The 27233-nt window shown below is 38.9% G+C and overlaps 2 protein-coding genes across 18 annotated transcripts in view; both read right to left on the bottom strand.

Annotated features, from left to right (window-relative positions):
• Positions 1-4397, bottom strand: part of LOC103481816 (calcium-activated potassium channel subunit alpha-1a) — a 106134-nt gene extending 101737 nt beyond the window's left edge. For 3 of the 14 annotated variants that reach the window (XM_081600874.1, XM_081600876.1, XM_081600878.1), the window contains exon 1: positions 3231-4394. In XM_081600874.1, coding sequence (XP_081457000.1) covers positions 3231-3464 — 234 coding nt within the window. In that variant the 5' untranslated portion in view covers positions 3465-4394. Of the gene's footprint in view, positions 1-3230 lie in introns of all 14 variants that reach the window. The other 11 variants (XM_081600879.1, XM_081600880.1, XM_081600877.1 and 8 more) reach the window with 8 other exon arrangements.
• A 1131-nt stretch (positions 4398-5528) lies between these two features.
• LOC103481471 (disks large homolog 5) overlaps positions 5529-27233 on the bottom strand; it is a 31433-nt gene continuing 9728 nt past the window's right edge. For 3 of the 4 annotated variants that reach the window (XM_081600873.1, XM_008436933.3, XM_008436932.3), the window contains 30 exons: positions 25734-25905; positions 23941-24197; positions 23444-23756; positions 22554-22784; positions 21384-21568; positions 21149-21274; positions 20877-21009; positions 20649-20773; positions 20359-20534; positions 19793-19896; positions 19289-19381; positions 18129-19073; positions 17442-17556; positions 17159-17288; positions 16768-16889; positions 14940-15023; positions 14693-14852; positions 14345-14419; positions 13243-13405; positions 13027-13160; positions 11765-11911; positions 11248-11431; positions 10812-10960; positions 10410-10580; positions 9995-10191; positions 9468-9611; positions 9216-9343; positions 8782-8891; positions 7483-7592; positions 5529-6436 (listed from right to left, as the gene is read on the bottom strand). In XM_081600873.1, coding sequence (XP_081456999.1) covers positions 6333-6436; positions 7483-7592; positions 8782-8891; positions 9216-9343; positions 9468-9611; positions 9995-10191; positions 10410-10580; positions 10812-10960; positions 11248-11431; positions 11765-11911; positions 13027-13160; positions 13243-13405; positions 14345-14419; positions 14693-14852; positions 14940-15023; positions 16768-16889; positions 17159-17288; positions 17442-17556; positions 18129-19073; positions 19289-19381; positions 19793-19896; positions 20359-20534; positions 20649-20773; positions 20877-21009; positions 21149-21274; positions 21384-21568; positions 22554-22784; positions 23444-23756; positions 23941-24197; positions 25734-25905 — 5287 coding nt within the window. In that variant the 3' untranslated portion in view covers positions 5529-6332. The remainder of the gene's footprint in view (positions 6437-7482; positions 7593-8781; positions 8892-9215; positions 9344-9467; positions 9612-9994; positions 10192-10409; positions 10581-10811; positions 10961-11247; positions 11432-11764; positions 11912-13026; positions 13161-13242; positions 13406-14344; positions 14420-14692; positions 14853-14939; positions 15024-16767; positions 16890-17158; positions 17289-17441; positions 17557-18128; positions 19074-19288; positions 19382-19792; positions 19897-20358; positions 20535-20648; positions 20774-20876; positions 21010-21148; positions 21275-21383; positions 21569-22553; positions 22785-23443; positions 23757-23940; positions 24198-25733; positions 25906-27233) is intronic. The other variant, XM_017301689.2, reaches the window with a different exon arrangement.

Genomic DNA, 27233 nt, shown 5'->3' with positions numbered 1-27233 from the left:
ATCTTAATATTTGTTTAAAATGTATACTTTAACCATGCTTTTAAAAGTTATTTATATTTTCACCTTTTTTTATTTATTTGCTAGATAATTCCACAACTTTAGTAACAAAACCACATTTTCAAGGTAATAAAAAAAAACTAAAATGTAGTCTAATTACTTTTATTATAAAACCTGAACATTTGTTGCTAAAAAATATATATATAATATTGTCTTTAACAGTTGTATTACTATAATGTATTAATGTCCCTTTTCCAGGAATGTAAAAAATGGCCGCCCTCATAATGTAGTAAGGTTACTATATAGGCACTAAGGATTCAGCTTAACAATTTGCTAAATTTATATTCAAACATGCAATAAGTTTATTTATTATTGATGCATTTACATGAGCGTAGCTACATTATAAATTTCAACAAGTACTTTTGCTGCTCAGTTTACATGGCTTTAGACCTTGAGCCTTTCTGCTCTTTGTAGATGAACACAGAGTCTAGGTTTAAAAAAAAAAAAAGAGTTGGGACAAGCAGTGCTTAAGGGGCACTGGCACTGCATGAATCCCTGCAGCCAAAATACATTTATATGTTGATGACAGAGACGTTTATATAGCAGTGCCATCCTTTAATCAAGCTCCAGACGTTTTACAGGATGCTTTTAGGTCACTGCAGCGATTACTACTAGAACTGAACCGGTTCTGAACTCAAACTAAGCTAATTGCATTCAGCTGCTCTCAGATTGAAACAGATGATCCTCCACTAAAGTATGTGTATACAAAAAAGTAGCTTCAGAGGAATATCAGACCACCTGCCAATATAAACAATTCCATAATGCTCACATTTATATTCAACTATCTGACAAACGGATTATCAAACAGACTAAGTACTCCTCCTCAGGCTGAATTAGCAGCCCATCTTTGTCCTTCAGTATCAATAAGCAACAGATTTAGCTTTCATTTTGAAAAATAAACACTACAAGCAGTCAATAACTACAAGCATAACCAATGCTAAATCAAGAAATGGTGGACAATCATTTTCAGAATTTCAGGTTCGAGCTTACAAACATCAATGTAGTCATAGCCGAGATAAATCTGATCTCTATATTGCCTCTCACATTTGAACAATCTTTACAAATTTATGTTTTCTGTGGACAAAGCAACATACAAAGTTTTATCGGTCCACCTCATTGTTCTAAACAGACGTCATTCCACGTCAGATATCCCGAAATCCGACAAAGTGCTCCCTGGGACGATGGATTAGATCTTCCCCACAGCAGAGGACCAATCAGGGACACAGAGACATAAAATACAAAGCCACTAAGATGTATTTACAACTTGTATAATAAGAGTTGCTATAAACTATCTTTCGAGGATGACATAGTTGAACTTAAAAACAGTTAATTGGCTAGTTTTAATTTATAGTTATAAGTGAAACCTTTGTGTAGTTTATACAGGAAATTTCACTCTGTACAGAGAGAAGTCCCTCACACCACTAGATTACGTTTCTACTCCTCACATGCTCGTGTTTTCTTTGAACTTGAGCTTCTGGTGGTTTTCCATCTGAATGCATTTGTGCTTTTAAAAGATAAATTAAGTAGCCACAACTCTGAGCAATTCTGACAATTTATTATGGATTGTGAGAAAAGCCCCGAAACAAAAATATTCATAAGAAAACCTGACGGGCATGCATAATAAATGGAAAGTAGCATTTCCATTCTCCTGCCCAGTCACTGTCAGCATCACAAGTGAACTTTAGCACATGTGGATGTTGTTTATCGTGGAACCTCGAAGTTCAGCCACAGTCGCACTTTGTACTCGGGTCAACCAGCCTTCATTGATCACACACAGGCTGGTACTTTGGTGTACGTTTATATATATTTATTTGAAGATCAATGTTTGGTTTTAAGCCACTGCATATTGCTTCTTAGCACCAGTGACCACAGACTACAGTCATAAATTATTACAGTTGGTGTTTTCCTACAGGAACAAGAAATGGGGTGGAGGTGGATTTTCTTGCATTGGCTCTTTGATTTGAGCAATTACAACAGGGCCTGAAGCTGTGCAGCTTAATTTAACTTAATGGAGAAAGCATAACTGGTTGTTCCTATTTTTTAATGGTGTCATTATGAGTATATTACTTTGGCTAAATTCAGGTAATTTAATTTACTGTATTCATTGTGATGCCTATTGTCTTATTAAATATTGTTATTTTGCATGTTTTTTTTAATGGATCTCTGTTGAGAATTAAACTCTTTGTCTACTGAAATTTTAGCTCTTAGTCACCAAAACGTTCCAACATTTCATCATGTCAGAGGAGAAACCAAAACATGGATGGCAATATTGGAGGACTTGCAGAAATCCAAAGCTCAGGTGGGGGAATCGATTGACAGGAAAGCTATAAGCTCACAAGTGCAGAAATCTGGCCTTTATGGAAGAGGGTTGTTTTCCCCCACAAACCATGTACGGTAGGAGACACGGGCGTCATGTCGAACAATTTGTTCAAATCAGAAGAAACTAAGATGCAACTTTTGGCTTTCATGCAAACTTTCATGTCTGGCAGAAAACCAATACCACAACTGTAATTGTAGGGAGAAATTGTTGCATAAAGCCCTCACTTTGGGTGACTGAATAAAAATGCACACCACACTTTTCAGTAAAAAAAAAAATCCATTGTCCTTCAAATTCCAAATTAGGAAGTACTTACTGGTAAAATGCACCTTGTTGCTAAAACGTGATACAAAATTAAATATATTTAGGATAATTAATACTTTTTGCAAGGCACTGCAGCTAAAGATATATTAGAGACTAAATTGAGTCTCTAATATATCTTTATGGAATATTAATATTCCAATCTAGTGCATCAAAACCAGAATGATCGGCATAACTTAATCAAAGCCGTTGCTGATGGGGATTGTGCCATCTTGGATCACTTTTCTGATCAAACCACGTTAAAAAAGAAGTTCATCTACCAACAAGTGTGAAGAGACTCCACCTTTCTCAGTGTTGGGAGTAAAAATGTTTTTAGCACCGTTACAGAGTGTCACATTAGACCAAGAATAGCAGAGTTCATTATTCAGAGTCATGTTCTGTGCTCTCTGTTGATGGGGGGCCTCAGCACTGATTTCATTACATTTTATAAATCAAACTGACTGGACACGCTGTTGTCACGCACTGCTCGACTCACCAGGAATAAAACCCGTGATAAATTTCATCCCCCGTGGGAGCCGAGCCTCACCAAACCTACCTTCTTCTTGGCGTTACAGTGACAGCACACGGTCCACAGGTACTTCAGGGTCCTCCACAGGAGGATAATGAAGAGCCCCCCGAAGAAAGTGACCATGGAGGAGGCGAGGAAAGCCCACCACATCCGCTGACCGCTGCTGTCACAGGGCACGTCGGGCGAGAACGGGATGACCACATTCATCTTGGATATGTGGATCGAGGGGTCCGGGCTGTATTTCTCTCCTTTCTTTGCCATCACGGACTTCTGGTCACCTGCCGGCCCCTTAGGAGCAAACAAATCAATTCGGATGGAGAGAGAGCGAGAGAGATTCAGGCGCTTCGGGGAGCTCCAGCCAGCGCCCCCTGATGCCACAGCGGCTCAGGCATGTTTGATCGCCGCGCCTTGCTCTCCTTTCCCGCTCGCCTGCATTCACGAAAAGGGGGAGGTTGTTTAAAGTTAGGTGGACGGCAGAGAGACGGGGAATAAGAAGAAGAAACTTCTGAAAGCAAGGTGCGCCTCAAGATTCGCGTCCACGGCACGAGTTGCGCGTCATCCGTTTGATCTGTGCGTAAAAAAAATAAATAAAATAAAATCACATTATGTTCGTGGTCCAAAACAAAAAACCCCGTAGTGTTCCCTATATTTCTGATCCGTTTGCTTATTAGCACAGATAGAAAGAAAAGGGGAGCGCTGTCCTCGTCGGTCGATGATTCACTCACTCCTCCACCTTGTTTGACGGCGCAGCTTTCTGCAGCTCCTCTTGTCCTGCGCACTGTTGAATGCGCTCCTCACGGTGAAAAGCTCAAATATTCTACAAAAAGAAGAAAAAAATGTCGCTTTTTGTGATTTCTTTTTTGTCCTTTAGCTCCAGCGGCCGCCTGTCTCATCCATTTGTTGGAAGATGGCATCGCAGATTTACAGGTAGCTGGGTGGGGGGAGGAGCCATCAACAGCAGACGTAGATGCTCCCAGTTATTTATAGGGACCGATTCATCAATGTTTTATGACCAACTTTGGTGTCTACAGACAATAACTCAGGGGAGACGTCTTCATCACCTGGACGATACATTTCGAACCCCCGTCTTCGTTTATAAATATTTTAAACACTGAAGCCTTAAAATAGGCTTTTAAAAGGATTTTTCTTTCAGTGGCGCCACCAAGGGGGGGATCCAGGTGGGACAATGGCCACCCGTGTAAAACTTGCTTCGTACCTTCTTTGCACATATTTCCAGCGTTTATTTCAGTTAAAAATAGTCGGTCCTCGTTTTAGTTCTCTCCCTGGTTGTAGTAACAACCTTTTCAGGATGTCTATGTTCTTCTTAGACCTTCTAATGAACCATCATTTGATCCAGGTGCGCATAGCAGGGTGAGAACTAAAACATGCGGGATGCGGGCCCTCGAGGACTGACTTTGGGGACCACAGCCATAAAGCATCCCTGGTGTATCCTGAAGAGGGAGATTAAACAATAAAGATGATCTGCAGGCCATAACTAAAGCAAGCCGGACTTCCACGAAACCTAAGCAGCCATAGGCTGATCTCTTCCACGCCACACCACATTGGTGATTCATGCAAAAGAAGCCCAGACCAAATATTAAAATAGTAAAGCTGAAATATAATCAATCGGTATTAAACATGATATATTTCCTCTTGAATCAAATTACTGAAAGTAAAAATTACTTTAAGGTTTAAGGCCACCTGTTGCAAAACTAACTGGTGATGCCTTCTTTTGCATTTTGTAATAGATCAGATTTACATCAGGATTGCAACAGATATGACACCTGAACAAGTGTTGTATTTATTCCACTAAACTTTGTTAATATGCTTTGATACAGCATTGTGCAACAACCCGTTTTTCTTTCAGCAGCACCATTTTAAGATTACTCTCCCTTGTAGAGAATCTTAAGATCTGGTGGTCAACAGTCAAGGCATCAGCCAAGCACCTTAAACTGCAACAAAACATTACAGTATTAAAAAAGTATTTTCTGAAAAATTTAATTTTGAGTTGTCATAAGTCATTACCCATTATCATCAAAATTAAGAGACATCCCCTGATGCGATACGTTACCATTTAATTGCAGTTTAACCTTTTGTACTGAATTAAATTAAGTTTTTGAGAAAAGACATCCTAGACAAGCACCTAAAAAAGTGATCAAAAAAAGTACATCTTACTTATCTGAAATGGTAGATTGCACCCTCTGGTGGTGAGTAGGTTAACTTTAACAAAGTCTTTCAGTTGATCAAATAAAAAGAAAAGCAAAACAAAACAAAAAAAAAAAAACACACAAACTACTTTTGAACAAATTCACAGAATGCTTGCAATTCAACTATAGTTAGTTTTTATTATTTTTAAAGGAAATATTAACCTTCAACTCATCGTAAGTGTTTTATCCAAGACGAAATGTGCCAGGATGAATCACAAGGTACCTGTGGGCGTGTTTAACTGACAGCCATCTATGATATTCAAAATAAAAAATAGTCCCTTTTTTCAATTTAAGTTAATAAAGAAAAACTATACTGGCAGAATTTGAAATACATAAAATACATAAGCAGGGGACATAGTGTCACAACTGGAAAACCTGCAGCTTTCCAAGACAAACAAAACCTGGATTGGCACAATGTTATTTATGAGGACTGAAATGGAAAGGGAACCTTCATACCACAAAACAAAATGCAAGGAAGAGACAATTTTCTCCTCTATAAATAGGAATTAAATGGAAAACATTCTTCCTAATAATTAGACAAAAGTAAATGAGAAGAAAATGCATATAAATATAGAAAAGGAAGAGAACATTGAAGTCTAGTCCATCATCACTTCAGGAATATGGTCTTCACTGTGGTCCAACATTATTTTATGGCAACAAAAAGGAATTTAAGGAGTGCTACCACATCTGAGGGAGAACAGAACATTCAAGTAACAAATACTAGTGTAAACAAACTCATCTGCTGCTCAGAATATCACTAATGTAGTGGGAATATTGCATTATTGCCATCATCTGTGCTGATGTTTGTAAAATTGAGCAAGCCTTGGACGTTAACGGAAGTGTCAGCGATTTGTAGTGCACCCTATGATTAAAAAAAATATATAATAAAATGCTACATAAGTGTGAGAGTGGGATGAAATCTCTATGGTGCTCCATCTGGAATCCAGAGAACCTTATTCTGCTCGTGCTCCACGATGGTCGTGATTTGAGTGCAAATGGAGGAGACGCTGCCTCCTTGGACAACGCCTGCAACACAGTGGAGGGGGGAAGGAATATTCATATGATAAGCATCCAAGTCAAATATTAACTTAACTTATGACTAGTAAATAAAACGTGTAAAAAGTAGAACCAGACAATGGGCGTAAGTTCTTCCTGCTTCTTCAAGGTTCATTTTTCTATAAATGTCTGGACTAACCACAGCTGGTAAACTTCATAGGTTCTGGTTGACATTTAGAAACCCCAGAGTACTGAGATTGGGTAAAGTTTTACAGGATTAGTAAACCCATAGGAAGCAAATTCATACATCAGAAAAACTACTTGAAAATACAAACGTAAAACATTTGGTCGGGAAAAGATGTCCAAAGAAACTTCACAAAAATTCTGAAAGCCATTTGAAAAACCAAACCTTTTTATTCAGCGGAGAGTGTTTTTTCTAAACGTTCTTTTTTTAAATGTCATTTTTAAGCTGATCAGAGTTTCTGCAAACATCTTGTTAGTAACACATTTGTTTCTGTCTTACAGATGTATAGAGATAGTGTGACAAAGCAAATAATTTCATTTAGCAACTCGATCCTAGACTGGGTGAGGACTGAAATTTATAAAATTACTTGTTCATCAGTGTGGATTTTGAAAATCAATACACAAAGATGTTCTAGTTTCCAGTTATTTAAATGAGACGGTGGCATTAAAATAATTCAAGCTTTGGAATTAACAAGAATATTTTCCTCTCAATCTCTCAATTGTCTCTACCAGACAAAAACTGGTTTGTGTTCTCATTTTGTGAAAATGAGCCAGCAACCTGTTCCTGTTTTAAAGGATCAGTGATGATGTGTTTGCTCCCAAAGCCGTTTGCCATAAGTTGCCTCCTCTTGTGCTCATTAATCAGCTGGACAGTTGTGGGTTTCAGATCATCTGCTGCTCCAGATCATAAATCTTTAACCCTGATCTGATAAGGAAGACGGGCACAACTTGGATAACCTTCACACTCGCGGCTTGAAACAAATGTTTGCGTACGTTCCATGTCAAAGCTAGGAGTCAGTTCATTACGACCAAAATAAATAATTTCCACCAACCTGTGAAGAACCGGCTGTACTCCTGCTCAATTTTCTGTGCCGCTTCAAACTGCTCCTTGGAATGTTTCTGAGAGAGTTTATCCCGCAGGTAAAGAGGATCCTTCTGCTCCCTGGGGAGAAAATATCCACAACGGTTAGCACCTCCACACAGTTTCATAAAAAGCTGCAGGAACGCTGCAACAGACCAGGGCATCTTTAAATCCAAAAATATATTTTTATTGACTGCTTTTAGATCAACAGAAAGGCATCACAATTAAGAGTCGTGTTTGTCACTTTATTGCTTCAAAGATGAATAACTTTTGTTCAAATTCCTCTAATATGCACTACATTTTTATAATTTTGAAGACGTTTGGGATTCAAAATGAACAGCAACCACAAGTACCAAGTATTCATAACCCTTGAACTCTTTCACATTTGCCATATTACAACCTCAGACCTTTCATGTATTTTATTGAGATTTTAAAACTATTATTTTTAAAACTATTATTTTGTACTCGAGTACATTTGTATTCAGTGTGCCAAGTCAATACATAGAACGTGATATCTGAAATTTGAAGAACTTTTTTTTGTAAAAAAAAACTAAATAGTGGATATTCTGCTAAAAACAACATTTACTGACATGAATCCTGACAAAAATAATAATCTTTTAATACCTAAACATTCATTACAGAAGAGGTCATGCTGGTTTTCATGATCAAAGTCTACTGCTGCCTCCTTGACTATAAAGGTCACATTAAATACTTGATGCCATTGTCAGCTGCTCCATCAGTCCAGGTGGAAATTACAGCCACCCACACAAGCTCCAGGAAGCCCCTCCCAGGACAGCTGGCACTCAGCTGATGACATTGAAGGCTTAGCAGGAATCAATCTCGGCCACGTTCAACTGCTGCCGTTTTATACATTTGCAGCCATGTGTGTGTGTGTGTGCATGTGTGTGAGTGTGAGAGAGGCCTCGAAAGCATGAGAGTTTGTTCTCATTTGTGTCTGTGCTTATGCGGTCTGTGCACAAAAACAACATGATGAGAGTTTAACAGATTAAATCTTCCCGTGCGATTACAAAAAAATGGGAAAAACAAGGAGACGTCTTTCAGACTCACCGGCTGATCAAATCCAATGAAATGAAAAAAAAGAACAAATGGCTCAGAGAAAACGTCGTTCAAGGTTTGAACTGTAATTCTAATCAATAAACAGCAACTTCAAGACAAGCACAAATCAAGCTGGATAAGGACCGGACATATCCTCAGGCCAGAAAATGAAAGGTGAACCACACATGCTTCCAGGGCCATGGGGATTACTCACTTTATCTGCTTGGCATTTTTGTATCGAATGAATATGACGATTGGGTAGATGTGAACGCTGTGAAGACGTTCGATGGCGTGAGGAGCAATGTCAAGTAAACAGTGACAGTCCTATGAGAGAATGACAGCAAAAAACTGCATGAGAAATGAGGGATGGTGCAAAGCAAAATGTTGGTCAAGATTTAGCTAAACATATATTTATAAAATATAAATATATTTATTCATATTTCTACACTCTCTGATTTGGAATCCATTATAATTTAAAGTTTTTCTGCTTTTATACTTCCCTTTACTTTTCAACCACCATGGCATGGCTGTAGATACACGGAGGAAGAACAGTTGAGCTGCCATGCAAAACCTTGCTGTTCTAGAACAACCTTCAGCTGACAGTCTGATGCACAGATACCCACTGATGACATGAGCAAAAAGCTTTACCTTCTCTATGATCTCCTTTATTGATGCAACAGTTGTCACATCAAAATGGCCGCTCCTCCGTTTGTAATCGATGAACACGCAATCCTTCACTCCTCGCTCTATTGCCTGTTGGGATGCCTTCATGATTTCTAGATTTGAGAACAACAAAAAAATTCAATCATAAACTTATTTAGCTTATCTAGTCATTTTCTGGCTTTAGTACAATGTTATATTAATACATTTTATGTGAGTGTGTCTGGCTAGCACACTCACCAGGCAAGCAGCAGCAGAAGTTAGCAGGAGCCTCTGTCACCAGCAGGTCCTTACAGGCCTCCATTAACGGACCCAAGATCAGCACCGGTCTGGGGGATGAGCAGTCCACCTTCTGAACCCGCTGGTACATCAGGCTCATTCCATCTGAGCATGACATACAGAAATTAACTTGACAGGGATTCATTATTTTAACCTAAAAGGAATGTTCTAGAACTAAATGTACTTCTTTAATTTGATCCTGCTTCGTATGATCAAGCTAACATCTCTGACTTCCCAGGCGGCAGTGCAGAAATACTGTATTCTCACTCTCTAATTCAGAGCAGGAAGCTGGGAATAAAGATAATAAAGGGCTGGTCTTTGAGTAGGTCATTCTAATATCTGCTGTAAACCTCATTCTGAAATTGCTTGGAATAGACAAGATTCAGTAAAACTTTGAAGTTGGTCAATGACTATTAGGGTCAGATCTGAAATTAGTAATGAAGACATTTCTGGGGTGGTTGGAGAGGGGGCGGGGGGGGGGATCTCACCTTCCGGGATGGGCAAAGAATCTGTGCTTATGGAGTCGAGAGCCATCAGGTCCTTCCCATCCTTGGAGCCGCTTCGTTTGTGCTTCAGCCGCCGACGGAAAAACGACCTCCGAGCAGCAGCAGACATGGACTTACTGGTTCCGTTCTCATCCTTCATGTCAGCCAAACCGTGTCTTTTGTAAAACTCCTGATCCATCCTAAGAGACATTTCGACATGCTCAGATGAATTCAAATGTTCAATAATGTAGTCAATAATTCTAAAATTATTGAGCTCTGACAAACACAGAAGTCATTTTATTATCTACAAGATGAGACATGTGAGCTTGCTTGAAATTATGAGCTTAATATGGTTAATTACATTCAAACAAAAACTGATTTAAAAACAAACTAATTAATTGCCGTTGGCTGGACTTACATGTATTTGCTTGGGATGTGTCCCCTCTCCAGCCTCTGTGCATTCTCATCAAGCTGCCAGGCCATCCAGAAGCCAAAGTTGCCATTTGGTAAAGTGTCTTCGACGTACAGGATGTCATCCTTCTTAAAGCTCAGCTCCTGCTCAGCTTCTGCAACCCGCTCATAAAGCGCTCTGACAAAATTAAACCACCATCAGAAATGTTCAAATATTAACATACAAAATATTTAATTCTGAACCACACATATAAGACAAAAAAAAACGTCTCATTTATTAAACTTAAACTGCATAATCTTTCTGCTTTTACTTTTTAATGGGGCTCCTATTTTTTATTTTTTTTATTTCCCAGGCTTAACATTTATTTATTTAGGAAACAGCAATACAAAACATTTAAACTCTAAGCACCTGATGAAAAATCCGTCTCCTTGAGATTCTTTGATGACAGCAAGGCTGTCCCCGTAGTTCTGGACCTTGAACATAACTTGATCAGCTGGTTTCAACATTTCCAGGTAAGCATCTTCTTTAGTTTTATTCTTCATGCTGACACCATTGTACTGAAAGAAAACAATTGTACAACTGACAAATAGGACACAATTCTGCCAGAAACAAAGAACAATGACATTTACAGTAACACTCATAAGAACATGCGGAACAGAGACAGCTACACCAAGGACAGAGGTTGAACTTGAAAGTCTAGACAACACAGGACGTATTTTTTCAGCTACATACAAACATATAACTGAATAGCATCCAATGATTTCTTACTCTAACTATTGGGAGACATTTTTACGGTAAATCTGATTCTTTACACATCACAAACATTGATAAACCCTGTTTTTACCTCCAGTATTAGGTCTCCAGGAAGCAGACCGTCAGGAGTCTTGGCTGGGCTTTCATCATCCAGCATTTTCACAAAGATGCCACAAACATTTCCTCCACAGATCTGCACACCCAGCTCTGTATCAATCCTCTTCAGCCTCACCAGGCGAGGCTCTGCAGCCCGCAGTAAAAGGGAACCTGGAAGCCTGAAATTAAACCAAAACTTAGAACATCAAAACTTGCTGCTTAATTGGCTTTTCAAATGTAAAAACGGTAAAATGTGAATGGTTCAAAAGGCAAATATCCTTTTCTTTTACAACCAGAAAATCTAGAAAACATGAACATAAATCGGTATCAACCCGTTCAATTGGCTTGTAAAGCAGATAAGCAATTTTAAAATGTACTATTCTGAAACTTTTTCAATTTCTGACATGGAAATGAACAGACATATTGAGAGCATCAAACATGAACACAACCAAAATAAATAAAAGGAGATACGTCCTTAAAGTTCAGTGGAGTGAGTGAAACAACGTCGACACCTGAAAGAGTTGTGTGGACTTGTGGCAGGAGTAGTCTGTCTGGAAGGAGGCGTCATTGTTCCCTCGTCCTGTTCACTCAGTGTGTCCACGGCAGAGTGATTGTCTGGACTGGTAGTCAGATGGTTGTTGCCGGACTCCATTTGAGACCTAAAAAAAAAAAAAAATATATATATATATATATATATATATGCACACACACCTTCCAGGAAAAGGCCTGGAAGGTGAAGACCACAGTGGTGCCTGTGGTCATCGGAGCCCTTGGGGCAGTCACCCCCAAACTGGAGCAGTGGCTAAAACAGATCCCAGGAACAACATCAGACATCTCAGTCCAGAAATATGCAGTTCTAGGCACAGCCAACATACTGGAGGACCCACAAGCTCCCAGGGCTCTGGTAGAGGACCTGAGCTCAGAGGATGAAACGGACCATCCACAGAGGGTGAGAAGGGAATTTTCATTTTTATTTTTTTTAATAATCTTTTTGACTTTGCTCAATTACACAAGCTGATTGAATATTTACTTTCTGGTTGTTTTAGACTATTGTCATCTATAACATTCGGTGCTAGTAAACAACTTCCATAAATTCATAATGAGCAAGAATATCAATAATTTTGAGCCTTCAGTCACGCATTTGAGTAATTCTTTTTATAGTGAAACTATACAACAAATTACCTTAATTATTTTTTAAAACAGGATTTGAGTGCATTAGTTTAAATGTATTTGGTTATTTCAAATGCCCTTTGAAATAGTAAAGAGACAACAGTTTTTATAGCCATCAGCAAGCTTCAGGCTCGATTCCAATTGGATGTTTGTCCCGTTATCTTGCCAGAAATGGCATGGTTCCTTTAGACTGGCTGATTTACCCAACTTTTACACAAAGCATTTTCACAAATCCTTATTAGGATTGATGTCAGGGCCAATGACTTAAATAAACTTTGACATTTCTGACAATCAGGATCATGACAGAAGCTTTTTACTGGCAACAAAAGGGTGTTTTCTCTCAAACTTTCTAAAGAACATTTGTTCAAATATTGTTATTGTTATGTATTTATATATAAATGAGAGAGCATGTACAATGTATAAATTCAAAGTTGCACAATGAAAATCACAGAATTTTTGCTTTGTGATCAGTTAGTAAAAGATTAAAATGTTAAAAGTAAATATGAAACTCATGCATTCTGTCGGTTACAGCATTTGTTTCAGCAGCAACTCTGGTTCAGTAGTTTTCTTTAAAATAACTACAAAAACCAACACGCCAGCTTACCCTGATCGGGAGTGGTTCCCCAGCTGAAACATGTGAGGATTATATTGAGCCAAAATGGTGACCGTGTCGCACTGCTGTCCGATCACCAGCCGTGCCTGTTGCTCGTTGGCGTTGCGAAGGTTGATTCCATTAAACTGCCAACAGTTTTGATTTATTAGAAACAGAATAATAAAAGAGTGAACTTGATGTGCAGGTGAAGCATGGCGGTTGCTTTACCTCCAGCAGCTGGTCTCCGTACTCTAGACGAGCCTGATGAGCGATGCTCCCCGGTGTCACTTTGGAAACAAACACTCCTCCGTTTTCTCCACTCACAATAGAGATCCCAAGCGGTTCTACTCCTTTCTGTACCGTCACATTGCGTGGCTCACCTAAAAAAGGCCTTAAAAACAAAAAAAGGTCCAAGTTCAATAAAAAAAAATAAATGTTTATAAGTTGCACCACAAAAATTCTTTTAATTTCTACAAAAAGCATGTCAATAAAACTTTAAACGTTTTATACATGAGTACATCTTTAAGTACCTTACAGAAGTAGTTATTTGTATTTTACTGAGAGTTAATGTAACAAGTAGTGCTTCATTTATAAGTAGGAAGAGAAAACTAAAGATACATAAAAAATTAAAAACAGTGTGTTGTGAATTTGCATTTTGTGTTCTTTACACTGAAACCTAAACAGCAATGTTTTCAAAAGACACAAGTGAACAAACACCATCATAAAGACCAAAAATCACACCAGGCAAGTCAGAGTTGCAACTGAAGAGATATAAAGCAGTGGTAGATTATAAGACATTATCCCAATTTTGGAACGTTTTATTATTTCCTTCGAACTAACAGCTGGAACAACTGGACGATGGATGAGGCTTCACAATAGCAATTATGGACAAATTTTTGTTGGTTCTACACACAGAATTTCAATAAAATCAATTGAAGATAGTGATTGTAAGGGGTGAGAATGCTTTTTTAATGTACTGCACATTTAATGTCAAACCTTCCTCCTGTAAATTACAAAAAATTTAAAACATGATGTTAAATAAAAGCCTTAAACCGCATCATACAGAAAAGTAGCATAATGTGTTTTAGTTCTTCTTCAGTCAAGTAGTTCTACTGAATTTTTATGAACCACACACAGAGCAGATTAGAGATGAGGCCCTAAAGGGAAACGCATCTATTTAATTTCTAGGTTACATTAAAAATGTAAATAAATCATGCATGAGGGCTCCTAAAATAGGGCCGATTATTGCGTTCATTCGCACATGCACAAAGATTATGTTGAGACACTCTTGTGCATACACTGTTCATGCTACAAGTGGCCTGGAACACACCTCAAGCTTCTCAAAGAGAAGAACAAGGGATTTCCTGCTGGACGTCTAACAGAAGGTGTGTAGGAAGAAACAAATCTGAGAAGTAGATGAAGAAAAAAAATAGACACATATATATGTATAGATACATAAAGAATAAAAGTGGTAGAAGAAGGATTTCAGGTTTTAATCAGAGAGAAGAGATGGAGGCAGGAATAAGGTTAGATGGTGAGCCAGTGTGAGACGAAGGCTGACAGATTTGTTTATAGCAATCTGAGCATTTCATCACAATGAAGCAGACAAATTGAGGAAAACATGTCATGCTCTGCTGAATGATGACCGGATGAGGATGCAGGCGAGACCCTGGCTTACCCATCCTTCCTCCTGTCACCAACTGGAGCAGGGCTAACTGATATCCTGGGATGGGAAGAAACCGAGCTCTGCGACTGGCTGCTGGAGAAAGACGACGTGTCCAGGTTGACGGGGGACATGGGAGGGGTTGGGCTGCTGCACTCCGAGTGTGAAAGAGATGCTGGAGAGACAAAAGAGGCGAAGTTCCACGTGATTTACAGCAGCAGCATTTATTGAGAGGTGATTTAAGAGCTGCACTGAGAAGTACCTTTGTCAGAGCCGGTGGAGCGAGAGTAACGGGTCGGAGGGATTTTTATCCGCTCTGCCCTAAACTTTAAAGTACCAGGAGAGCCTAAAGAAAAGAGGAATTATTTGTTACACAGGCAAAAAAAAAGACAAAAAAACATCTCCATGGGCAGCTAATCGTGTGGATTTGAGACTTTTTACCTAACCAGTCAATGTCTATACCTGAGCTATATATATGGTAAATGGCCCATCAAGTTCCAGAGGATGCCACACTAGTTATTTCTAACAAAAGGTCTAGATTAGGTTTCTCAAAGAAGTTGTGGGGTAATTAACAGGTTTCAGAGGACTAGTTTGGGTTTGTGAGGTGACGTCCTGTTTGAAAACTCCATGCATCAGATAACCGTCTTAGCATCTTCATTTCGTATGAATCCAGATCAGTCCATCCCAGAGGGTGAGCTAACAGCTATTCAGAGAGTGGCTGAGACCAAAGCAGACTTCTGCCATCTTAATTTTTAAAAAATCCAATCTAAAAAACAAAATAGTTTTATGAGTCTTTAAACATTTTCACTGGGCAGAAATTTAAATTTTATTTTAGTTTTTATTTTAATTTCAGACAGCAATTATGACTAGAAGTGCTTTAAAGGCTCTGTAATTTTCAAACTAGAAGATTGTTGACTGGTGTTATTAGACAGAAGTCTCTCTTGGATTAGCAATCAGCTTTAGCCTCCCGAGACCAGTGAATCTGGATTCATACTTAATGAAGTGTTGCTCTGAACTGCTGAAAAGGTCTGACTGTATTTTACAGCTCTGAGTGGACTAAAACAGGGGTGGGGTTAAACTTTTTATTTTGTCAACATATCCACTGTGGACAACCAAGAACTTCTCAAATTGTGCAACAATTTGCAGCGTCCAGCATCTTCAGTGGGTAAACGGCGGGGGTTATTCAAAGAAAACGTAAGCATCTCACACACTCAACATTCTTTTCCAGACTTTGGTTTTATTTTATTTTTTTAGAATAAATACAAGTTTGATTCATATACGCAAGATATTTTCACAATCTGGAATCAGGAAGAAAAAAATACGGACAAAGGAGCATTTGAAAGAACAGATGAATGGATGAACAGATGGATCGATAGATCAGTAGAATGATAGATGAATGTTTTTGTCAGAGGGATGGCCGACTACAGATGGATTTGGGTGGATGCACAAATGGATGGCAAAAGATAAATCCATGGATGCTCGGATGGATGGACTGAAACAAATGAACGATTTGGTGATGGATAAACAGATGGATTGATGAACAGAATGTCGGTTGAACGGAGGAACAAACTTACAGTACATATGTGACCGAAATAAACGTGACAAACGGATGAATCAACAGATGGTCTGAAATAGAAATGGATGATGTTCTTTTGTTTATAAGAACAATATTTGTGATTATATGATCTTGACTGAAGATGTTCAGTTGAAGTCAGACAATCTATGATAAATTTCTTCTATAGTCACTGTTGTTACAGCAATGTATAAACCTTTAAGGCTGTATTGTCATTCCTATGACAGAAAAATGGGTGAAAGGACAGATGAACTGGTGGATGAACAGACTGATGTAAGAACATGATGTTGGTTAAGATGGGTAAGAATCAGATAATAGTCTTGAAATACATATTTTATACACAATCCGGTTTCTTTTTCCAGTTTTCCAGACTGTAAAAATACTGTAAAAGAACAATTAACCATCTGTTTACTATGAAAGACAATAGCTGCCTGGATGAATACAGGAAACTTAACGCTTAATGCTTGGAGAACATTTATAACTGGAAATTAGATCAAAGCTAAACAAGCATACATACTCAGTCTGGCTCCAGAGGGCAAAGACTTGGTGCTGTGTGGTGGTTGGCTGTGGCTCGTCTCACTCAAGTGTCCATTGCGCTTGTGGCCAAGGTCCAAACTGGGAGGAGCCTGTTGCTGGGGGCTAAAAATGGAGAAAGAGGCCTATGTCAAGTCCCCTGGCGGTCAATTATTCAACCCAGAGCAAGATATAATTTGCCTCATGCCATCTGTTCGTGAGATCTGGGGCAGAGAGTACATGGTTGGTTTTTATTTTTTTATTTTTTCATGCAGCACTACACATTTAGGTCTCAATTAGTTTTGAGTCAGGAAATTCAAAAGTATGATACTTGTATTTTTTTTAAAAATGTTTAATACCGAAATCAGCCATAAAATGATAGACTGGGAGATGACCTTTGTGGATGTTGATCAACATTGGGAACCGGAGGACAGTTCTGGATCTCATGGCTCCACGCTGTGTAAACTGGGTTCCTCATCACAGCAGTCATTGAGGGGCATGGTGCTGCACGTCGCTGTGGAAGGTCTACAAAAAAAATAAATAAAAGGACAACTGCAGCTGTAATTTTTTTTTTTTTTTTTGCAGTGAAAAAATAAAGACGGCTACACAAATAAATTACCCAGCTCCTGTTTAAATGCAATTCAGAACCACTTAAGAATGTGCCTGCCGATGACTTACGTGCCGTCAAATAGCTTGGGGGGGCAAATGGCATGCTGTACCGATTTGTTCTCAAAGGAGAGAAGCGTAACAAGTCCACTGGCTCTGGGGAGAGCTCATCAGAGGAAACTTGAGTCTGGCAGAACACAACAAACAGCAAATAAAACCAATAAATTATTGCTTTAATCTAAGCCTGTGTTCAAACAAAACGAGAAATTATAGCTACAAACAAGGGATTACAAAGTATATTCATGCTCCTCTGCCCCATTTTACATTTTCTCACTGTACAAATATAAAATTTTATTCAGTTTATTTGATAGGCCAACACAGAACAGGGCATAACTGTGACATGTAGAAGAAACAATACATGGTTTTCAAACAAATCCAAGCAGTGTGGTTTCTATATGCATTGCTATCAAAAACAATTGCAGCTGCAGTCTTTTGGGGGTATATCTTTAGTAGATCTGCACATCTAAAAACTGTACATTTAGAACTTTTCCTATTGTTTGAAAAATTGCTCAAGCTCAGTCAAATGTCTGTGAAAATTCAATTGGATTTAAAAGTTACACTTGAATATGCATTAAAATAAACCTTTCCATTATAGCTTACTTTTGGGTCACTGTCCTGTGAGTCAAGGTGAAAAAATTCAACATGTATGATTGTATAAATCTAGTTAGCTATCCACTTGTTACAGCTTTGATCAGTTACCTGCATGGGAACAGGAATGTGCAACGGAGTCACGTTCCGTCGTAGAGCTGGCGCCGACTTTGGCCTGTACCTCCTCTTTTCCTGAACTTCGGTCCGCCGTCGGCTCTCCTCCTCATCCTTGAAGTTCTTTTTGTTTTTTCCTGCAGGTGTGTTGGTGTAATATTCCTGGCTTCCCACAAACCCCTCATCATGGGGGCTTGCGGCCAGGGCCAGGGAGGCTGGTGGCGTGCCAGTGGTGATGGTGGAGTCGGACGCAGAGCTGTTTTGTTGCCGATGCTTAAATCTAAACGAGTCGCTCCTGGTGGGCGGGGTGGGAGGCGTCTGAGAAGTTTCAGACGCTGAACTCTGTGGCGAATGCTTCGACATGTAGTCCAGCTTAGGAGCCGTCTCTGGCCTCCTGAAAGCGTTTACTTCAAAGATGGACTTCCTCTGTTTGGGTTTTTTGAAGATGGACAGCTGTGTGCACTCAGTGAGAGAAGCCCCAGCTATGACTTTAGGCCACGTTCCTCCACTGGCCTTCACTGGTGGGCTCTGTCCTCTGTCCACAGGCGTCTGAGGGGGGCTGCAGTTAGACACCAAAGGCGTGAATGTAAGGGAACGAGGACTGAGCTCCTGGCGCTGGTAGCTGAATGCTGTATGAGGCTCTGACAGACTGTGGGACATGGGCAAAGAGCAGGAGTGCTGGGAGCAGTTGGAGAAGGATTTGTGATGGGAATGAGTGCTGCTGCTGTGGCCACCGTTTTCCAGGGAATCGCATACATCTTTACATACTTCCTCCTGTCTGATGCTCGACTTGCAGTTGCAAATGTCTGTTTGAGTTGAGCAGTTGTGCTTGGAGTTCCTGCAGCCTCTGGGGTGGAGTTCGCCGGATTGGAGACGCAGGGTCTTTTCAGAGTCCCTCAAACCTTCGAATAAATTCTGTCCAGAAGAGCTCTGAGGGAGGAACTGTTAAGGATCTAAATTAGACAGTTCCATGTTTCAGATTTAGACTAATGCATAAAATAGGAATCATTTTTTTGGTTTAAAACACACATTTTACAAAAAACTTATGGTAAAAAAATAACCTGAGGTCCATTTACTCACAATCATGAAGAATACATTATCAGAAGTGATTAATTTGCAGCCGTTATGTTTCTTTTGTTAAGGTTGAGTGTATTCACCTTCATGAGGGAGATGCTGAGAGAGTTGTCACAGGTCCTCAGCAGAGACTCGCATTCAGAAAGAGATCTGTCATGAAGTTCAATTCCATTGATCTGCGTGCAGTAAAAAAGTAAAATACACACTTAACTTATTAACATAATCTTAGATTTGTGTAGCTTAGCATGTTGGTAATCAGAAAACTATCTTTAAAAACCTGAAAACTTTGACAAATACCAATGTTCCACTTTTATAAACCCGTTACCTTTATAAAATTGCGTTTGGCCTTTCTGCAGTTTGGAAAGTCCCCAGAATTCCCATTAATTTGTTAAAAAAACAACACACACACCAGTAAATAGCAACATCCAGCAAAAAATTTTTTTTTTGACAGAACAGGTTTGGGACCTTATTGCAGTTTGTGCTTAGGTCAGTAGAGGGCACTAGAGGCCACAGTGAATGCTCACCAACAGAGTCTTGTTAAAAGCTTCTTAAGTTAAGTAAACTTACATTTTAGGATGGATACTTACAGCCAACAGTCTGTCACCAACAGCGAGATTACAGTCTCTGGCAGCAGGACTTCCTGCAGCCAATGTGGCAACAAACACTCCACTCTCCAAACCAATTCCACAGTCTGAGACAGCAAGAAAAGAACAGACTTAATATAAGAGCTTAACTTGACAAACACTAATAACACATGCCAAATGCTTTTTAAGTTAATCAACAACATAATTGTGTGACAGCAGCCTGTATAGAATTGGAAAAATACCAATATCACTTAAACTTTAATATTTTGTTACATTTTAATCTGAAAGTTTGATGTGTTTTATAGGGGTCTTTCAAAATAGATTAAAACAGCCTGCAGCATAATAATACTTTTCCTTGTCCACTACAGTGATTATGACAATCTGCACAACTGACCTATTCTTTAATCCCAATCTTACATTACTTGGTACTGATCTATCATATAAAACAGATTGTGGTTTTAACATTAAGTACATTTGGAAAAGTCCTTGGGAAATAAATACTTCATCAAAGCATTTCAAAAACAACTCTATAACTTTAGGTGACTGTTTAACTGCACCAAGAAACTGACCTTTGTGTCCAGCCAGGTTAATCTGTATTGGGGTGATGACTCGTCCTCCGAGTGACTTCCTCCTTCGAACCACCATATTGATTACTCCCTCCCAGCTCAACACAGCTTTGATCACTTGCTTTCTGTCCTTATTGGTCAGATCCACATCATTAATCTTCAACAACCAGTCGTTCACCCTGCACAGTGAAGGATCTGAGATCAACTTTTGATTGCTTTTACTTTCATTCATGATATTATCAAAATGTTCTTAGCATATAATCTAAATCTAAAGGGGTAAAAGAGACATTTACCTTAATCTTCCTTCTGCAATACTTCCTTTGTCCACCTTGGAAACAAATATCCCACTATCTCCTGGTAAATATGGATCATTTACACATTCAGCAATATCAAAACCAAGTGCTTTCAAATCCATATCCTAGAAAAAAAATACAAATATTCAATTACTAATTGATTACCGAGCATTTAAATAACTTGCTGTTTAACAAAATGAATTAATAAAAAAGCATGCCAACTCCCACCCTGTGCTTTTCCAGCTCTACAACTTCCGTTTCCCACTCTATGGAGTCTGTGTCTATGGCTGAGTCATGTGAACTGTGAGCCATTAGCTGGCGATATCTGGCTTCTGTCTCCAACTGGTCTTCCAACTTCTCTCTGAAAAAAAAACATGAACATGTTTTTTTCTTTTTAAAGTATGGTAGCCAAAATGCTTCACGGATAAGATAACATTGTAGTAGTTGGCCTATCGTCTAGCATGAGGAAAATAAAGGTAATGGGAAAAAAAGAGACACACTTTTGTTCTTTGAGTTCTCGCATAGCATCGTTCTTCTGCTTTCTCGTATCATCCAGATTTCTAAGAGCATCTGCCAGATCGCTCACAGCCCTGTCTCTCTCTCGTCTCAGGTTGTCGCATAACGTCCTGCAAAACAACGATAATGCCAGATCTTACAAAGGAATATTTTTGTGTCTAAATCTCTACACCAACAAGCAGAATAAATATATTTCTACATTTTGAACAGATTCTTTACCGAATGCTCTCCCTCTCTGCCACGATCTTGTCCCTCTCCTGGAAGGCCCAGTCCCGTCGACATTTAGCGACCTCTGCCTCTTGCAGCGCCTCCTTAAGCTCCTGAGAAATGGCCTCATACTGCTTCCTAAGAATCTCAATCTCTTTGTTGGCCCGTTCCATATCCAGAGTGGCAGAGTCTTGTTTCTGGAGCAAAGGATGAAAACATTAGGCTACAGATAATCATCATGTCCAAGTGTAAAAAAATAAAATAAATTGTGCTGCTGAAAGTCTAAAGAAATCCAGACCTGGAAGAAACATCAAATAAAACACTTTCAACTGTAATTGCAGCAAAGGTTACATGTACAAAGTTTTCTTTAGAGGGGCTGAATATTGATCCAATCCACACATTTAAAATTTATTTGTAACAACTTTAAGAACAGACAACTTTCCCCACCCACTATTCATGTTGGTATGTTGTGCTACTTTTTGTTCGTCTTACAAAAAAATCTAATTAAAATGTACCGACATTTGTAATTGTAGAAAAACTTAGAAAGTATTTACACAAAGTAGCATTTCTCTGACTTAAAGGTTTTATCTGGTATTTTTAAAATCTAAAGGCCTTTGTGAGTTTTTCCAAAAGAAAACACTTCTTTTATATATTCTAAAGATATAGGTCAGCAATCAAAAACAAGCATGCTCTTTTGATTTAGAACAGAATAACCCACAGATTGGATTAAGTAGGGCAGTATGAGGTTTGTCAGACAGAATGAATGTAAAGGTCACTCAGTCTGCTGGAGTAAACCTCTTTTCTTTCTACATAAATCTCCTGTAGAAAGGCTGTTAAGTGTATTGAGAAGATAAATTAAGTCAACTGCTAAATTAGACTGCACTGTGCTGTTCATTTTTCATGCAGTGCAGTTTTCCTGGGCTCTTAAAAAGTCAAACGGTTGAGGCTCCACATTTTAATTAATGGCAATTTTCCTAATGCAGAACTCTTGAGTTAGACTGTAAATAATCTAACAATTACTGAAAACAGACTGAAGGGTGATGCATGCGCTTCAACAAGATCAATGGATGCGAACTGCCAAGCTTTACTTTGAATACAATATGAGGTCAGACGAGAGGATTATTGTCAGTCGGATAAATCAGTCCTACCGTTTGGACTGATGAATCACTTCTGTCTGGGTACCTGTCTGGCCTGGTAATACTCTCGCAGCAGCTGGTCCCTTTGGATGATGGCTTCAGTTCTCTCTTTGCGGGCCACATCCCTTTCCTCACGCACCGTCTCGATGTCCTTGCAGGCCTGGTTCAGCTCCTTCTGGGCCTCAGTTTTGTCCTTTACCTCATGGCAGTATTTCTCCAGCAGTTCGTTCTTTTCGCAAATAGCTCGGTCCCTGTCCACCAGCGCTGAAGCTAGCTCCTTCAAGTTACAAAAACATATGCAGAAATGTTCATTTATGCCAACTTTATAGTTCCTACTCATTTTTTCATGTCCAAAGAGTTTTTGGTCTGTCATATGACACAAAAAATACTGAGGGTCACTAAGAATTTATAGAAGATATTTCTAGACAAGGAAGCCTTTAAATAAAAACTGAACCTTGCAAAACCAGAAAATGTACAACAAGGAAGGACGGACGGACAGATGTTAGGAAAGACAGAAAAATGGGGGAGAAGGAATGAAACAAGGAAGAAAAGAGAAATGCAATCAGGAAATGGAAGAAGAGTACAAGGAAGGAAGGACAGAAAGAATGGAGGTAGGGCACAAGGATAGAAAAACAGAAGAAAGAAGGGAAAGGAATAAGGGTAGAAGGAAGATAAAAAGTAAAGAGAAACAATGCAAGAAAGGAAAGAATGCAAAAATGTAAGACACAAGGGTTACAAGGTTTTGACACAAGGAAACAAGCAGGGAAGCAAGGAAGGAAGGATGAAGAACAAGCGCAACAAAGGAAGAACAAGGACCTTCACGACAATTCCCCCAATACTCATTTTTTTTTACATTTTTATCTTTACCAGGAAAAAAAACCAAAACATACAATTTTTTTTTCAAACTACGCAGGAATCCCCCATTTCAGCTCTTACTTGCTGTAAAGCCTCCAACTCCTCGTTGGCCACTCGTCTCTCTGAGGAATTGTTCTTGAGTTTTGCCTCTGCCACCTCCAGCCCCGTCTGGAGCCTGTCCACCTCTTTGATCACCTGGTCCCTCTCGCTCATGATCAGGCGGTATTCGCTGATCACAGAGTCCCGCTCCTCCTTGTACTTATCGCAGTCCTTTACGGCCTTCAGCTGCTGGGTTTTAAGTCGCGTCGTCTCCGACTGCAGACGCTCCAGCTCTCGCTGGAGCTCCAGATTCTGGACTGTGGCCTTGGAGAGCTCATGTTGGGTGTTGTCGAACCTGAATCAAATAAGGATTTTACAGTTATTTATCTGTATTTTACAACTTGTAGAGTGCAGAACTCCATTCAGGAACTGAAATCAAGCACTATGTTTGCAGCATAATTACTTGAAACAGCCATTAGTCACTTTTTCTAAAATCATGTTTTCAGTTGACTTGTGGTGCCCAACTTGTGCAACTTTACCTCTGAACAGATGTGGAGAACTGCTGCTGGTAGTGGATAGCAGCATCCCTCTGTTTCGACAGGATGTCCAGGGTCTTCTGCAAACGATGATTCTCCTCCTCAAATTGGTCCAAACGGCTCAGGTCTGCGTTATGACTGGCCGTCTTCTCATTGTACCGCTTCCTCAAAGCTTCGTAGTCGCTTTTCATTGCCTCCAGTTTGTCCACGGTTGTTTCGTACAGCTTGTTCAGCACATCAGATGATCCTTCTCTCATCACCTGCAGTTTGGAAATAATATTTTCTTTTCTAAAAGTTTTAAGTGCTTTATTTGCAAAGTAGATTTCACCATGTTTAATAAAATGTAGATCTCATTATTGTTGGTCAAGTCTTACAAGTCTGTGCACAAAAAAGGAAATTTTGTAGAAGTGATATATTCATATTGCTTGATTTTTATTCACATTTTCTCACATTACTACTGCAAAGTTCAATGCATTTTATTGGGACTTTATGAGACAGACCAACACAAAAATGTGCTTAAAAATGTGCTGGGCATTTGTGTTCTACCCTTTGCAGAATAACCTTTTACTGCAATTACAGTGGCAAACTTTCTGGAGACTCTAAAAGTCTCAAACACACTAGGAGACTGGAATTTTTTTCCCCATACTGCTTTGCACAACCCATATTTCTGTGTCCCCTACATGGCTTATGGCAAACTTCATACAGGAATTCCTAAAATGTTCTTTTAGTCAAACGACTTATCTGCTTCTTTTCTAACAAACCTCCCAGGCCTCAATTCATGCGGAGATTAAATTACACACTGATATTTACTGCTTCATTTACTGCTTGGTTACGTATTCAAAAATCACACCACACAAACCAGTCATAATTTTCCTCCCATGTCACTACTTTGTTTTGGCGTCTATTAAATAAAATTCCAATAAATTGCATTGCAGTTTATAGTTGTAATGTGACAATATATGAAAAAAGTTCAAGCGGAATAAATCTTTTTGCACCATCCTCCACTTCATATGACCTTTGTTCTTTTTAATTCAAGTACTGCCATATAGTAATCTTGACATGTAATAAAGCCCGTGGATTAAATGAGACATTTTACCTTGAATGCAGCAAATTGACAAAACCTAAAAACAAATCCTAACCTCAGTACAAAAGTCTCTAAATGTTCCAAGCCTATTAACCAGTTTGTCAAACTCTACACTGACCATTTAGACTTATTTTCCTTAAAAATATTCAAGAAACATTTGAATGGAAGAACTTTAAACAGTGTGATCAACATCTAAAATGTCAACAACAAAGGTCCCTTCACTGAGCTAATTTGCTTCCTTATTTGAACGAGACCAAAGTTTGCCCTATAAAGACATTGGCTCTAGAGAGAACAAGAAATGCAATTACAATCAAACATTGCTCTAAAGTATTCCCTGTAGCTATGCAAAGATTTAATGATGCAACTTTTGAACTGCAATGAGGTTAAATACACCAAATGTCAAGTAAAATAACAATTAATAGAAAGGCACATCTCAAGTCGTTTCTTTAATTTCTAGAAATTGTTTGGTCCATGGAAATAAGGGAAGACCAGGACTGTCTGACCCAATTTGTCTAAACAATGATTTCTCCTTGGAGGTAATGGACTGAAAGACAGAATTTCAATTACATTCCGTTTCAAATGTCTAGATCCAGCTAATCACATGTCAAGGACATCCAGAGATGGAATGGAATGCAACAATATGCTCTGATAGTGCGCCTGGTTTGTATTCCATCCATGCTTTTTGTGTGTAAAAGTAAAAATGTTGAACTACCTGCTGGTGCAGAAGCCTCATGTCAGCCACCTCCCTCTGGTCTTCCTCATGCAGCCTCCTGAGCTCCTCACAGGTCTGCTTCACATGGTTGTGCTCTCTAACCAGCTGGATGTTGTGCTGCCTCACAGCCTCCAGCTCTTCTTTTAGCTGGTTGTGGTCACTCGCCAGACGTCTGCAAAGAATATTAGCAGTACTAGAAAAGTACTGAGCTTGAGGAGGCCTTTTCTAACAGCACACTAGAATTCACAGTTACAAAAAAAAAAAACACCCAAAAACTTTACTCTGAAGGGATTGGCTTTGAACAGAGATATTTTTCTTGACGTTATCAGTGTGTTTTAGAAGGAAGAGCATTTATCAGATGCAGCCAAGAGGCCAAACTGTTAAATCTGGAGGAGCTGCAAAGATCCAAAGGTTTAGATGGAACAATTTTGTAGACATGGGAGTTGCAAATGCAGTGGAATAAAAATAGTTTTTCAAAATATCTGTGTTAATGTGGCCCATTTTGTCTCTAGTTCAGAATTTCTTAATGCTGAAGCACAAGCAAGATAATTCAGCTCTTCTCTCTATGAAATTAACGTATACACATGACTGTTTTAAAGGAATTATGTCAGTCTAATTAAATACTCCAAGACAGCAGATAACAACAAGCTTAGACTTAAAAATATCTAACTTGACTGAGCTGAACTATTTCTCTATGTGGAGAAGCTGCTGTACTTTGATTATTCCCCACTTTATTTTCTTCATTAAATGCATTATGCAAATATAACAAAATTAAACAAAAAAAAAATCATCACTCCTTTAGTATAATAACAGGTATTTCTGAATAAAATGCTAAAAGTAAAACTTCAAATAGTCTTGCAATGTTCTCTTTTTTTGTTGCTGTTAATATAACCATAATAATAGACATGTTTAACCTTTTTAGCCCATAGCCACACAAATACTAATTATATCACAGAAAAATACACAAATTCTAATTAATCACTAAGGTTTAGTGATTAATTAGATTATGAAAAAAGTTCAAGAGGAATAAATCTTTTTGCAGCGTCCTCCACTTCATATGACCTTTGTTCCTTTTAATTCAAGTACTACCATATAGTAATCTTGACATTAGAGATGTGCCGAGGTCAACATGACCTACTGATATAATTACAGTTCACCTTTAGGTATGAATGTGATTTCCTATTGACCTGGTGCTTCATGGATAAATGCAGGGACAGACCAAAAAGCAGTAAATAAATACTTTCTGTGGAGAGCAAAACAGGCCCAGAAGGAGCGGCTTAAACACGGCAATAATCCTTCATCTGTTTGTTTGCATTGGGGGGCAGATGTTGGTTGCACACAGTTTGGGGGAAGAGTATGGCATCACTAAATCACACAAATGGACCAGCCTTTCCACCATGTCTACTCCGGACAGCTTATTCCACAGACCCATAAACACTCCGTTTGCAGCTTTATCCACATGGCACAGATGCTCAGCCATGAAAAGTGTTTTATTAATGA

The sequence above is a fragment of the Poecilia reticulata genome, chromosome 19, assembly GCF_904066995.2.
Source record: "Poecilia reticulata chromosome 19, P_reticulata-male-v2, whole genome shotgun sequence".
NCBI lineage: Eukaryota > Metazoa > Chordata > Actinopteri > Cyprinodontiformes > Poeciliidae > Poecilia > Poecilia reticulata.
The sequence above is the reverse complement of the archived record's forward strand: the minus strand, read 5'-3'. Positions and strand labels throughout refer to the sequence as shown.